At 46.6% G+C, this 15,097-nt stretch overlaps 1 protein-coding gene across 2 annotated transcripts in view; it reads right to left on the reverse strand.

Moving 5' to 3' along the window:
- Positions 1-540: 540 nt before the first annotated feature.
- Creb3l2 (cAMP responsive element binding protein 3-like 2) overlaps positions 541-15,097 on the reverse strand; it is a 116,340-nt gene continuing 101,783 nt past the window's right edge. The window contains exons 9-12 of one of the 2 annotated variants that reach the window (NM_001012188.2): positions 9,458-9,557; positions 9,080-9,206; positions 7,688-7,907; positions 541-5,915 (exon numbers count right to left, since the gene is read on the reverse strand). In NM_001012188.2, coding sequence (NP_001012188.1) covers positions 5,840-5,915; positions 7,688-7,907; positions 9,080-9,206; positions 9,458-9,557 — 523 coding nt within the window. In that variant the 3' untranslated portion in view covers positions 541-5,839. Of the gene's footprint in view, positions 5,916-7,674; positions 7,908-9,079; positions 9,207-9,457; positions 9,558-15,097 lie in introns of both variants that reach the window. The other variant, XM_039107780.2, reaches the window with a different exon arrangement.

The following is a 15,097-nucleotide window of genomic DNA, read 5'->3' on the forward strand; positions in this document are numbered from 1 at the left end:
TATATTCCTCCAGTGAAGACTCAGATTTAGCACCACAGAATATAAAGAATGTTGGCCTGAGTCTACTTTTGCAGTTTGGCTGGGTAATCAGGGAAAAATATCTACATACACACACACACACACACACACACACACACACACACACACACACACACACGCAAACACACATACACACACAAACACACACACTATACATCACATACAGCACACACACACACACTATACATCACATACAGCACACACACACTATACATCACACATACAACACACACACATACACACATGCAATACATCACATACATACAAACACACCCCACACACTCTATTATACACACCACACACACACACACATAGTACATCACATAATCACATACACACACACCACATACACACTATACATCTACACACATACCACACATACACACACACACACACACTTACACATCACACACACACACACACACACACACACACACACACACACACACACAGGCAAATGCCTTTGAAACCAGGTTACCAGGATTTAAAGACTGGGCAACATTTGACTAAGAAAAATATTTATTTGCAAGAAATGGAAATACAAATGCATTACAATTTCATTTTTTCCCCAAACTAAGTACAAGTATACTACAAAGCTTTATTATTTTATTTTTATTTTATTTTTTGGTATTTAATTAGCTATGAAGAAGAAGAAGAAGAAGAAGAAGAAGAAGAAGAAGAAGAAGAAGAAGAAGAAGAAGAAGAAGAAGAAGAAGAAGAAGAAGCAGCAGCAGCAGCAGCAGCAGCAGCCATAAGACAGTTCAGGTCACAGACTTGTGATGCACTTGGATTTAAACAACGCTGACTTTAGCTAGAGTCTTTCAAAAGAGAGCAAAGTCGGTTGCCAGTCTGGGCAAGGAAAGCTCAGTGAAGCCTGCAGCACCTCCCGGGTTCTCTCTGCTCTGCGCTGTGTAGGGAGGGTCACCCACAGGGTGCATGAGTGTTGGTGTTTCCCACAGACTCATCATGGGCTTCATCTGTTGTATGTGCACAAAAGGCCTGTTCCTACCCTGCTGCTGAGAAAAAGACAGAAGCAGAGAAACGGAATCTGAACCTGGGTTCCCTTCACTCAGACACAAGGTCTGTGAACCACGCTCTCAGAAGACAGGATGAGACAGACAGGCAGGGCACATTTCATAGAGGCGAAGAGCTGAGCACAGTCAGTCAGGTCACTGCAGTGGGTAGATCTGTTTCTGCCCAGAGAGCCAGACGGTCTGTGTGTCCTCAGAAAGGACTCCAGAAACTACAGTACCTTCCATGGCATTTCCTTCTCCTGGCAATGAGTCACCCCTGCTTTCCATTTCAATCAGGTTCACAGGCCCAAAACTAACACAGCACAATCCTCAACCCCTTAGAAAAATACCCAGGAAAGCTTTCCTTCCCTTTAGGAACCAACAGAAAGCATGGCGGCTCCGAGTTTTAGGCTGTAACATACAGCACTCATTGTTTTTCTCCTCGTGCACAATGCTGGCCTCTTGGCCCAGAGACACAGAATGTTAATTTTCAAATGGGCTAGTAGTGCCTTTGCATCAAGAAAATGCCCTGTGGTAAGGATTTAGAATACCTTTAATCCTGCCTGGCCACATTTTTATGTGATTGAACTTCTATCTACGAAATGGGATTTTCCTAATGGATATAACCCCATTTCTTTTCCCCTGATGGGCGAATCTAATAGTGGCTCACTTTGAGGGAAACCACCTTTGTGTCTACGGAGAAAGCCCCCACCCCCAACTTCAACCTAATCCTAGACAGTAATATATGACACCTTCCAGGGACAGAGATTCCTGTCACCCTGGATCAGCTACAAGGCACATCGGAGACATAAGTACCAGGGGTTGCGGGGAGAGAAAGGGGAGAGACCTAGCATAGTACTTGGACCCTCTGAATGGCTACTAAAACTGGTTTTCCAAGTCCCTCTTATTCTCTTTCCTCAGGACACCTGTTCTTACTCAGTAAAACTGCAAAAACCTAAGGAGTGAATGAATGAATGAATGAATGAATGAATGAATGAATGAATGAACGAACCAACCAGAATCTGTGTCTGGCTCCCTCCAGCCTCCACCTTACTGCTCTCTCCACTCTCTCCTGTGACTGCCTTTGTGGGGTAGAAGCAGAACTTATCCTGTGGGCCCTGCTAACTGCCTCTGCTGAAGTGTTCTAATGAAGTGGTTCTCGCTAAGACCCCCACTGCTAATGGCTCCACAGGTCCTGCCAGGCCGCAAGTGGGAGTGCCAAGCTCTCATCCAGGTTTCTCAAACACTAGGCTCAGCGGAAACAAATTAGCAACTAAAAGCCTTTTCTCCCATTTCCGCCTCCATGTTGGCAAGGACCAGGCAGATGTCCACTCCTCAGGTGGGGACAAGATGTCTCCATTTCTCCGTGGGGGCTCACGTATACACCTCACAAGGCACAGGAGCTGACTCAGAGGCCCTCAGAATTCTGTTTTGCTTCTTCTGGGCCTGAGCACATGGGACATGAGAGGACATGAAGTGCTGCAAGGAATTTTAACAAGACCTGTGGTTACAAAAGATGGGCACGGAGGGAATCTGTATGGCATGAAGAGGAAGCCGTCGATATCCCTGCTGTGTGTGGACAATGCTCGTAGGGACTTGGGGGGGGGGCTGGTGCTTAGGGGGTATCTATTAACCTGGTGAGTGTAGTTTGTAAGTAATGCGGCCCCAAATCTGTATTCCCAAGGCACAGAATCATTTCTATGAGACGAATGGTTATCTAATTTTGCCTGCACTGATGTTAGATCCCACCCCCACTTTCTGCCAGGAAAGAGCAACTGAGTTCAGCTGTCAGATTTTTATAGAGCACTCTCTTTGCATGAGACACACTGCAGTCCTGACACTTCAGGGGCTCTTCCTCCATGCTGGTTGTGACTCCCCCGTTTACAAGGTCCTCTTCCCAATGTGAAGCTGGGAGCTGTGAAAAGATCCAGGAGGGGCGACTGGGGGAAAAAAAAGCCTTGTTCTCTAAATCTTTGGGAGACATCTCCATCACTGAAGTGATTTTAAATGGTAGGACCTGTTTATAAGGTAGAAAACACAACCAGCCGGATTTGTTCTGGCTTTCTCTAGGTCGAGCAGCCTTCTTCAAAAATTCTCAAAGCTTCAGTCCAAGCTGTTGGGTGTACCACTGTTTACAACCTTCAGACAGAACCGTAAGGTGTTGACTGGTCTGCAGGACAGCTCAGTTGGTGGGGAAGAGCAATATCCTAGCCTTAAACTTGGAACAGAAAGTGAGCACACACACATCCACTAACTACTCGTAATCGTCTTGTCTCATGCAACTCTGCTGGGTCCCTGGACTCCACTGAGCATCCCAGAGAGATCACTGGCTTGGTTCCCTTCACTTGCCGAGCCAGGAGTAAAAGGGCAGGGGTTCTTCTCTTAGAGTGGCAGTGTTGGTTGCTGAGCGCTCCTTTAAAGGGTTGTTTGAGTTCTCTGGCTTGTGTCCCACTTCTCTTGTTACAGATTCTATTCTGGAAGGTTAATTTCCCAGAGACAAAGAGCCCTGCTGTCTGGAGACAGTGACACCCAAAGGAGTAGGTAGAGAAGAAAATAAAGTCCTCAGAGAACTAAGGATGTGGCTAGACATCTCCTCCTCCCCCTCTTCCTCCTCCTCCCCCTCCCCCTCTTCCTCCTCCTCCATAGATGGTGTCTCAACCCAGCTCTCCAGGCACATCACAAACCCAAGGTTCAGCTCAGCAAATGCACGTATCAGTCTAAAACCCCATTTCCGCTCTTTACGGCAAACTCTTCCTCTCGGCAAACCCTTCCTTTCGTCATACAAACACTCCCTAACCCTAAGATTTTCCCTGCTTAGGCTCTCCCCGGCATTTTGTAAGTTTATGACGTATAACTGGCCTCATGAATGGGCCAGGCCCAGCAAGATCACGGGGAGAGAGAAGACAAAAAGGCAAAAGAGGAGGAGTAGGTCACTGGCCACCCTCTTAGTATAACCCATGCTTCTGAGCCTTCCATGTAAGGGAAGGTGACAGCCTCTTAGGCAGGAGGGCTGCTGGGATCACAGTGGCCTTGAGGCAGGTTTCACAGATTACAAAGTGAGCTTGGCCATCTGCCAGCTGGGAACCCACCATGGGAAGGAGGAAGGGAGGGAGGGAGGGAGGGAGGGAGGGAGGGAGGGAGGGAGGGAGGGAGGGAGGGAGCATTCCCTGTGATGCCATGAGCTGCTCATAGGGCATGATGGCAAACACTAATGACATATGTGACATAGAATGCAGGGCCATAATCATCCCCTTCATACAGGCTCTAATATTTCAAAGATGATGATGATGATGATGATGTGAGAGAGAGAGAGAGAGAGAGAGAGAGAGAGAGGCCAAAACTACAGACCTTTTAGCTGCTGCTAAAAATAAAATACAAAGTGTAAGCACATTTCTTACATAAAATCTTTTACAAGCTAGGGTGGAGGTGGGGGGAACACTTTAAAAGAATCTTCTGCCTCATACAATAAAAGAGTAATTTCCATTTCTTATTTGTATAAAAGAGGAAAGGAGTTGTCTTTTTAACTACAATTTCTACTTTTTAATCATAAAAAGAAAATGAGTTTGGGGTTTGGTTATGTCTCTTTGGGTGAGCTGCAAAGTTTCCAAACCTGACTGTAAAAGGTACCACTGTGGATGTACGAAAGGTACCAACTCCAGCCCCGATTAGTTAAGGCGGGTGCATGGAGGGCAGAGGGAAGGAGGAAGGTGAGGGAGCGGGGCAAGTGGGTGTGCAGGACAAGCTAGCAAGGTTGTCAGCAGTGCTTATTGTCCAGGACAGGGCTTCCCTTCTGTGTCACAGGACACAGAGAGAAAGCCATAGAGCCCAGAGCCCAAGCAAGAAGACAGTATTCTACCGTTCTCATGTATTTATCCAACAGGGGACACGTGCCTAAGGGGATTCCCCAATAGCAATTAATTTATAGGTCCCCAATTCTAAAAAAGAAAAGGAGGAAACAAGGCATCAGTTACAAAGGCTGGGGTCCCAGGTCCTGGGGGCTCTCCTGTTCCAAAGGCCAATAGAAGTCTTTGCTGGTTGGAAGGGGAACTCTTTTTCCTACGGTCAGCTGGGAGCTGTTCGGCAAGCTAATAAATACTATTTACAAATGGGGAGGGGAGGCCAGGGAGACAGAGCCACTGTCCTGTGGGGATGCAGGCTGTGCATGGGTGGGTGTGGGATATCCTACAAGCAACACGGTGGGCAGGGTAGCCTAGAGGAGAAGAGCCTGACGCCTTCAGGAATTGCACTTGCGGCCTGAAAATGTGGTGGGAGTCCCGTCTGCCTGTGCAGGCATTCAATAAGGACTCCGGGGTGCAGGGTGGAGAGGAGACTGAAATGACAGTGCAGGCAAGGGTCACACTGGAGTCCTAGGGAGCAAGGGAGCTCAGGAGTCAGTGCCTTGTCTCTCCCTGGCGTGTTTGTGGCTAGTGTCTGGGGTCTCAACTGAGCATGCGTCACGTCTCCTTCAGGAGTTGCTCCTCACAGGGAAGAATCAGGCACTGTCTTCTTGGCACCATTGGTGGAAACAAGCCTGCTCATCCCACCCCTACCTCACCCCTACAATAATTTCCAATGGCAGTAAGAGAAAGGGATGGAGAGGTACTAGCTCCCTTTTGTGGAGAGCCACGGGGACATACAAGCAGAAACCCCTGGTCTGGCCTCTCCTCTCAAGCCATAACACTAAGTCCACATTCTCCTCGAGATCCAGTGGTGAAGGGGGCACTTAAGAGCAGGGCAGGCTGGGGATGCACAAATGGAGCTAGGAGAAGAGGAGGGTGGAGATCTCCTCAGAAGGTGGCGTTCACTCTCCTCTCCAGTTCTACAACCTTGAGTGTTTCGTTCCCCTCTAGTTTGCTGCTGACCCTGTGAAGGCATCAAACGGAGAGAATATTAGTTACCACCTTTTGTTCAAATTCTCAGACACCAAAGCATGACTCAATTGTAGCCCTGAGGGCTGACCCTGGCAGAGTCCTTTAAACACCTAGTGGTGATTCTTTGCTCCCTGGATCTCCCACTAGTCACCTGCTCACTCCTGTATCTGGTCACAGAGGAGACCTGTGGTAGTTTGATGCTGACTTGTTTTAAATGGCTTTCGATGGCTGTTAGCTGTATATCAATGACTCCAGCATTTTAAGTTACAGGGGGGAGAAAGAAGGGAAAGGGCTGACATCTGCTCTAGAATTAAGAATCCAGACAATGACTTTTTAATGAATAACACAGAATATATACCATGAAATAACCACAAGGTCCAATTGTGTATCAGCTCATTAAATCTCCCAGCGCTATGATGGAGGTCAGAGAAGCGTGATTACTTAGGAGACACAGCAGTAAATGGGGATCAGGATGGGCTTCCACCCCGGAGCTGGGAGAGCAGAGTGTGCTGGGAGCCATGGCATCCAGATCCTCTCCCAGGGCTTCCAGACTGCCTCCAGGTTCTCTCCACAATGGGAATAAAATTAAGGCTATTCACCATAGGCTACTTACAGGATTTGTTTTGCTAGCACACTCAGGCATGGTTAGTGCCAGTGTTAAGTATGTGCATGTCACGTAGACATATAAAAGTACGTGTGATTGTGATCTCTGCTGCACAGAGTTGAGAGAGAAGTGAAATGAAGTCTTCGCTACTTATCCTGGAGCAGCCTCACTTCTGAGCCACCTCGGAGCACAGATTAGCTAACTCACCAGCTTCACCACACATTAGAGCTTCCTAGGCTATCAGCGCCCCCCAAGTGTCCCCTACAACAACAGTACCTTAAGATCGCACCAGCCATTATGTCTTAGAAAGGATCCCCTCATCCCCCACTGCTATCTGAGAGGAAAAACTTGTGCAGAATTGGAGACAGATAGTCTTTTCAACGTGAAGGAAAAAAAGTAGTGTGTTTCACCAGGACTGTCCCTCGATATAAGCGTATAAATGTATACAGGCTGAGCACCCCTAATCTCCAGGTTTAAACTCCGAGCTGTTCTAAGAACTAAAACTTTTTTACCTAGCAGATAAATTACATGTTTAGACTTGGGTCTCATTATGTACATGCAAATATTCTAGTACCTGGAAACCATTCCAAACACCTCTGGTCTGAAGCATGTCCAAGGGCCATTTCATCTGCAGTTACAGCTAATTCTTGTGCACTAACATATGAAATCATCAATTGTATTGATACCCAGCATAACATTATTTTACTCTCTAGTTAGAAGGAAATTATAGGATTGGATTGAAGGTACATTTGCAGAACAAGTGCTCTAGGTCACCGGGTAACTGTGACGTGAACTCACTATGAAGCTGAGGCTGGCCTTGAATTGTTGCTTTTCTGGCCTCTTCTTGCCAAGTGCTAGGACTGAAGGTATGTGCTACCACATGTGGCCACTCTGGGGCTGTGAGAGAAAAACGGTGATACTGAGGGGACATCTACTCCTGTTCTCTGAGGCCATTACTGCCAGCTCTGGGCTGATGACATGGAGACTAGACTAGCTCTTCCTAGACCTTCTTCTTGCTAACAGTCACGCACAGACTCTTCCCAGTGCCAGTGCTTAAGGTGAGTCCCGAGAGGGCCTCCAGGAGAGTGTCCACTCGCTCTCCTGCCAGGGCCGACTCACACTCCATCATCAACCACTAGGTCTGTACCTACGGGACTCACAGGTGCTGCTGAAGCTCCAACAGCACTGACTTCTCCAAGCTGGTCTCCTTGGAGATAATGAAATGGGGAAGATCCACCTCGGGCAGGGCCTCCAACCCGGACGACGCCCTGAGCAGAGAGGAGCCTCTGTCCCAGCCCCCGAGCTCTCCAGCCGAGGCTGGGCTGGACGACTCTTCCAGGGAAGAGTGTTCCTCATAGATTAGCAGGTTCCTGGATCTCACTGAAGGAAGAACAGAGCAACGGATGTTAGCAAAATACCACGAGGCCCACACACGTCCTTTACTCAGTGGGCACACTCTCGTCTCCTGGGATGGAGTGACAGCTGGGTTTGGCTTTCTGCAATGGCTTCAGGTTTCAGAGCTCATGCGTTAAAATGATACCAATTCTACAGGCCGGAAGGACACAAAAGTAGATAAATGCAAAGCCAACTCCCACCGTCGCTGTCTTTAGGTAAAACTTCTCTCACCCCTACCCATAACTCTTCCCGGGAAAACAACTCAAGGAAAGTGGGCACAAATATTTGAGGCTGTTAAAACCCAGCCAAATGAGGAGGCATCCCCAGATAGCAGGTCTTAGGATCTGCCGAGACAGCATAAGGCCAATCCAACAAGTCAGATGGAGATGACCACTGTTGCATTGTGGGAGAGTCACATAGACAACCCTGTAGCCATTTTCTTGGATATAGAAACTGCTCCCCTTAACTTACAAAATTGAAAGCTTTTTCTCTAGGGACAGAAAGTCCCCAAGAAGCCACTGAAATTATCTGAAAGGAATGTCATTTTGTCACCTGTCTGGCTTGGATATACCTAACTGCAGAAATCCACAGGCATTTTGAGAATGGCGAAACTGTCCCTTTCTCAAATCCCGTGCCTCCTAACTTAGTGTGTGTTGTTACTAACATAGCTGTGCCACTCAGTTATATGCCCTCCTTGTGACCTCTGTTTGCCAAATACTCAAAGATCATCATTGATCAAGGTGAGATCAGTACGTGCTGTCAAGTCAACACCTGAGCATCCCAAGTCTTGAGCGTAAGACGGACAACTTCTTGAATGTTGTTGCAAACTCTTACTGCAACAGCATTTAATTCCACTCAGACACACTGAGATATCAGGGCAAGCTAAATGTCCTCCTCACTTTCTGGTCTTGCACGATCCACATCAGCCCACCCCCGCCCCAAATCAGAATTCAAAAGTGGGTGTCAGAGCTTATCAGAGAGCAAGTACAGTAGGTACATCTAACAACTCTCGGTGGTGCTCCTGAGAATTCCGGCTGCTACAGAGGGAGTCCTGTGGTCACTCCCAGAACACCCCACCTGAAACAGAGACGCTCCACTTTTACAGTCGGATAAGACTCCTTGCAGAGAGCTTGGAACAAAACAAGGTGGTGACTTACCCACGGAGGCTGTGTATGGCTCCGACAGGGGGTGCTGGCTGGGCAGAGCCATCTTGGTGGCAGAAGGATACAGCCCGTAGCCTTGAAAGAGGCTGCCAAATGCAACCGCAAAGCAAAGCACAACGACCTGGAAGTGAGGAGAGAAGATGGGGAGCTATAGACCCCAGGCTGTGGGGAGCAGACTTTTGAGAACAAGCCACCTGGGAACACGGGACAAGAAAGAACACCGGTCCATCATGCTCTCTCAGTCATGTCCTTGAAATGACACGCCGAAGAGGAAGCCTTTGAACAGGATGCGTGGTCTCTCTGGTTTCATTCATTTTTATCGTTTTCAAGGCAGGGGAGGCTGGAGTTAGGAAGTCCCTTTGGGAAACTCACCATGAGGCAGGTGCCAGTCTGTGTACCAGCTAACTTGCAGGTTCGAGAGACCTTCCCCATCACCAAAGTCTGAAGCTTCTGAAGTTGCTGAAGGAGAGTCCTGCCGGGGTGACACATGAAAGCCAGGAGGGGAGAAGTGAGATCGAGATGCTTTGAATGAGTCTCCTGCAGAAATCATGGCAGCCTCACACCTGTGGCTGAGCAGAGTCTGGAAGTGCTGTTTCCTTAGAGGAAAGGACTACGCCTGCTGGTGCCATCAAGGCAGAACCCCCTGGAGCTTCAGACTCGGCCTTGACAATAGCTCTGCAGCCTGTCCCCCATCTTTAGCTGTTCTGGGCAAGAGAGGAGCCCCCAAATACACCCTGACAGGCAGAAACGTGTCTGTCAGCAAACGTTCAAGTTTCTGTGTCCCCTCTCTCCAAGTTCTTAAGTTCACACCGAAGCTGGAATATATCAGCAGTAGGCAGGGGTTGTGGGGTGAGTAGCCTTGGGAATGGAATTTTAATAACGGACGAGTGCCCATATGAGGGGCTAAAAGTACAGTTCTTCACTTCCACTACATGAGAACACAGCTAGGAGCTACCTTCTTTCTATGCACCAAAAGGCAGCCTCTACCAGACACCGAATCTGCCAGCACCTTCATCATCTTGGCTGTCTCAGCCTCCAGAACAGTAAGAAATAAATGTCTGTTGTTTCCAAGCCACTCCTTTTATGGTATTGTGTTACAGCAGTCTGAACAGACTAGGGCAGTGGTAATTACAAAGAGGCTCTTTTCACCCAGAGCTGAGAGACATTGCTCTAGAAAAAACAAAAACAAGAGAAGGAGGAAAAACAAAGGCCAGAAGAGAACAATCACAGGAGGGGCGGGAAGGTGGTGGCAGGACTGGAAATGGCCAGTCTATCAGTGAGCAACAAGTAAGCGCAGAGCACTCTGCAGAGGAAGGGAGGGAGAAGGAAAGAGGGAGAGAGGAGGGAAAGGGGGATTTTATTCCCAGATAGGACAACCGGGAATGTTCAGAGATGCTCTGTGTGATATCAAGATGTCTGTGAACTTCTCTGCAAACCCTCAGCCCAGTATGGCAGGGCATAGTAGGGATTTGGGAGCACAAACCTCGCCCCCACCCGATTACAGTGTCTCCCGGGAGATGTGACTAACACCAAGCACTGGAACCCTGCCTCATGCTTATTAGCTCTGCCCAAGGCCAGCATCTGTCCACGGAAAGGTTTTAGGAGAAAATACGGTCTCCTGAGTATAAAGATTTTCAGGAAAATGCATACCATGATGTAATGCTTGAGAGCCAGGCAAGAAGAATTCTGGGATTTCCTCACGGCTTGCTTCCCATCACAGCCTATTCCCTGCACATCTTTCCAATGATGAAAACACATGCACGCTTTTCTGAGGTTTGTAATCCTGTACTGGCCAGTGTCAAGAGTTCTCTTAGTTTAGGCAAATCAAGGGCCGGTGGCTTTAAGAATGGCTTTCCTTTCTGCAGGGTCAGTGTCAGTGCAATTGATAAAAGAATTTGAACAGTCCTCAGCACACATAGAGGCTTTCTAAGCTAAAAAATAAAATCTTCCTGTGGTCCTAGCCACTCTGCATTTTTGCCTTGTGCAATAATCATAGGACAGCGAAACGATATTTACTGTGGAAGGCTATTGTACTTAATCATACTTTTCATTTTGGTTATATAAAAGCAGGACCAGATGTATTTAGACACAACCTGTGTTTACTTACCAAAGTAGGATGTGCTTTAAAAGCACACTGTATGTTGCTCGAGGCGAAGAAACGCTGATAGCACAATTATTTCAAATTCCACTTTAAAAGTTCATAACCAGGAGTCCCTGTGCTGCAGCATCTTCTATCACTGAATTTACTTTCCTACAAAACTTCCTCAGAGCGCCTCTGCACTACGCACTGACACAAACCCTACGGTGATTTACTGCCTGGCCACTGGCTGAGTAGAACTCATTCTATAGGCTTGCAATTCTACCATGTGTGGGATAGACTGTCATCTGTAATGCCAACCCTGAGCCCCTCGAGAGGTTCTCCCTCAAGTCCTGGGACATATATACAAGCAAGCCCACAGACAGGACCACATCGTCCAAGGCATCAATCTTACGGTCTTGGCTGCTGCTAACTCCAGCAGGGGCCTCACTGCTTCCAGTGTTGGCTGACGCTTTCACTGGGTGGCTCAAGTCTGCCTTGAGCAGTGTTGAGCCAGGATACAGTCTCAGCTGTGATCCACACAGGGGTGGCTTCTCTCTACCCGGCCTTCAGCTAGAAAGACCCTTCCCAAGCTGTACTAATGACATCTACTTTGCTCATACATCCTCTGGTGTTTTGGAAGTAAAACCATCCTGGTTAATTTTTTTATTTTTTGCCTGTTTACCATCAAACATTCCACACTTCCTCTCTGCCCATCCACGGTCCTTGCCCAGTTCATATTCTCGTGAACTGCTGAGAAAACAGATTCCCCAGGACAGCAGAAATATTCCTCCCTTCCAATTTCTAGTTGAGACCACAGGGATTAGCATCCCCTTCCCTAAGACAAATATTCTCCAAAGGGACTTTTAGCAAGGAAGATGTCCCCGAAGCCCCTTGGTAGAATGAGTGCACAAGTTCCAAGCCAGACCTCCACTCCAACCCTCCCAGTTATAGGTGCCAAATGCTCTAAGGTTGGGAACTGTTGGAAGCCTGGCTGGAGGAAGCCAGGAAGACCAAGCACATTGACTGGAGAGTCTTCACTTGGCATCCGTCAGCTTATTCTTTACAGACTCAAAGGTGATCATACACTGAGTCACACGAAACTGGTTGTTTAATGAGTCCTGATTTCTAACGTAAAGGGCTGGTGTATAACCCAGCCCTTTACAATGAGCAATCATTGTAGTTTCAAACGCACGCTTTCAGTTTGGAATTCTGGCAGAAGGCAACAGATTGATGGCATGCAGTTTGCTGGGGCTTTTTCTGCTGGAGTTGGTGACAGCAGAATGAAATGATGGTGTGCAGGTAGGGGTGTGTGTGTGTGTGTGTGTGTGTGTGTGTGTGTGTGTGCGCACGAGTGTGTGCGTGTACGTGTGTGCACATATGAACAAGCAGCACTCCAAAAGCCCGACCAGTCTGCAACCCTGAAGCATCCTGACAGGGAGAAGCAGACTAACTCATCCGCCTCAAGCATTTGCATAAGGTCCTGTGACCCAATATAGTCTGGGGTATACATGTAGAATCCTACAAAAAAAAAATAAACCATTTGCCACCCCAAGAAAATAAAGAGTGGGTGAGTTCTAGGAACTGACTGTGCCACAACGATGAGTATTGGCCTCAGCCACCATAACTAGTGACCGCTTGGGCCAAGGTATCAACCCAACCCACCCAACTCTATAGTCTACATAACTTCCAATATGTACAACAGAGTCCTATTCAACAGCCTAGTGAAAGTCACAGTAAAAAATAATACAAATGCAATATAAATATAAAAAATAAAAATATAACATAATGGGATATAGACAACAGCCCCGTGGAGTGATATGTGCACCATTAGACACAAAATGTCACTATTACAAATAACCACAGAAGAGAGAACTGTGCCAGGACCCAGGTGACTACCAATCCAATAGCACTGAGGTTTGTACCAGCTAATGTTCAGTATTAATGACACGAATATATACATCAGGATACATGCGTGTATGTGTATGCATGCATGTGATCGTATGCTCATGTGCATTTGTGTGTACATGTGTAAGTGTATACATGTATGATGTGTGTATATGTGGATGTGGATGCATGTAGGTACACATGTATATTTGTATATATGTGTACCTGTTTGTATATGTATATACATGAATATGTATATATCTATGTGCACATATATGGGTATATGTGCATTGTGTCCATGTAGATATATGTATGTGTATATGTGTATGTACATATACAGGCAAGTATGTACATGTACATTTATGCCTGTGTATTTAGTACCTATGTGTATATGTATATATGTATGCCTGTGTGAATATGTGCACCTGTGCATATATGTATGTATCTGTGTGTACATGTATATACATATATGTACATGTTCATAATATATGTATCTATGTGTGTATACCTGTGTATATGTGTATCTGCATATGTGTATTTATATGGGTATATATGTGCATGTGTGTATCTATATATGAGTATGTATATGTGAATGTTTATATGTGCATATGTATATGTATGTAAATGTGTGTATGTATGTGTTTAAGTGCATGTATGTGTGTGATGAAAAGTAGGAAGGGGACCGTGAGAGGGGAGAGAGTGTAATGAATATCGGTGACTGGAAAGCAGAAGGGGACAGAGAACATGGGTTGAAGAGAACAAATAAGAAGCAAGTACAGTGAGGCATGCATGGAAATGATGCCACAGAACCCACTACTTTTCATTGAAAATTCATAAAATGTGCAGCAAAATAAACCCCTTGCGGAACATCTATGGGCGTATTAAAGACAATGCAAGTGGTAGACAGAGAGGCCCAGATGAGCCCTGCACAGCGTGAGGTGTCAGGAAGTCAAACCCAGGATTTATTTAGATAAATGGAAAAGATGAGACCTGTTCCTCTCTCAGGTGCCAACTAGATGGATTGCTTTAGTGATGCTTACTTAGCGGGTGCGTGAATGGCGGATAAGAAGATGGGCTGTGAACACAGAGGAGCCCGAGTTTAGACCTCACCATGACAACTCTGTGCCTCTAATCAAGTTACTTAAGCTGTGTGCTTCAGCAGCTCAGCAAAGCTAAGCAAAGCTTCCTTAGCCACAACAGCTAATGGGATCCTGGAAGAATCACTCTGCCAGGGGAATCTGGTTTGCTGAAGCAAATGCAGCTCTGAAAGGTGCTGCTTCTTCTTCAATGGCTGGTGTGTGAAGAGAGCCTCCTTCTCGGGAAGGCCTGAGAATGGATACATTAGCCTGAGGTGATGCAGGACACTCTGTGAGGTCACAAGGACAGCTGTCACCAAGTGCAGCACTGAAAACTTGGAGGCCAACCAGCCTGCAGGACCTGAGGTAAGGAAAGCTAGCAAGTAAACAGAAATGCTAAAACTATGACACCTTCTCTAAACAGCCCAGTGGTGCCTCCAGAGCTCCACGTGCTGCCCATTGCTGTTGTATTTTGAATTTTCAGTGAGCAGGGACAATTATGGCTTAATGGATTCTTGGACTTCTGGGATCAAGGTCTTAATTTAGAGGGGAGAAACACTCTTAACACACATTTTTATCTAGGCCAAAAGATTTTTCACAACTTGTTAAATCTGAGGGTCCAGCTTGATTGAAAATGTATATTCTTGTCCTAAGGTAAAGCATAAAAATAAAGTCAGTGGCTTATCTTCATATATATCCTGGCAAAACAACAATCAAGGGGAGCTACAGCCTTGACCCAAATAAAGCACCACACAGCACATAAAACCAGACAAACAAACAAACAAACAACACCTGAGAAGGGCATTCAAAAGCTTCAAGAGTATGAGACACACTCTTGCAGGAACTGGAAAATACATCAATGTTATCTTTATATTTGGCTTAATTTTGTTTTCTTCTATATCCTTCATTTCCAAAATAGAGAGGGAGCAATAGAAAGTACAGCAGTGTAGGTAAGCCTTTGAGTAGTCAAGA

This window comes from Rattus norvegicus, chromosome 4 (genome assembly GCF_036323735.1).
Source record: "Rattus norvegicus strain BN/NHsdMcwi chromosome 4, GRCr8, whole genome shotgun sequence".
In the NCBI taxonomy this organism is placed as follows: Eukaryota; Metazoa; Chordata; class Mammalia; order Rodentia; family Muridae; genus Rattus; species Rattus norvegicus.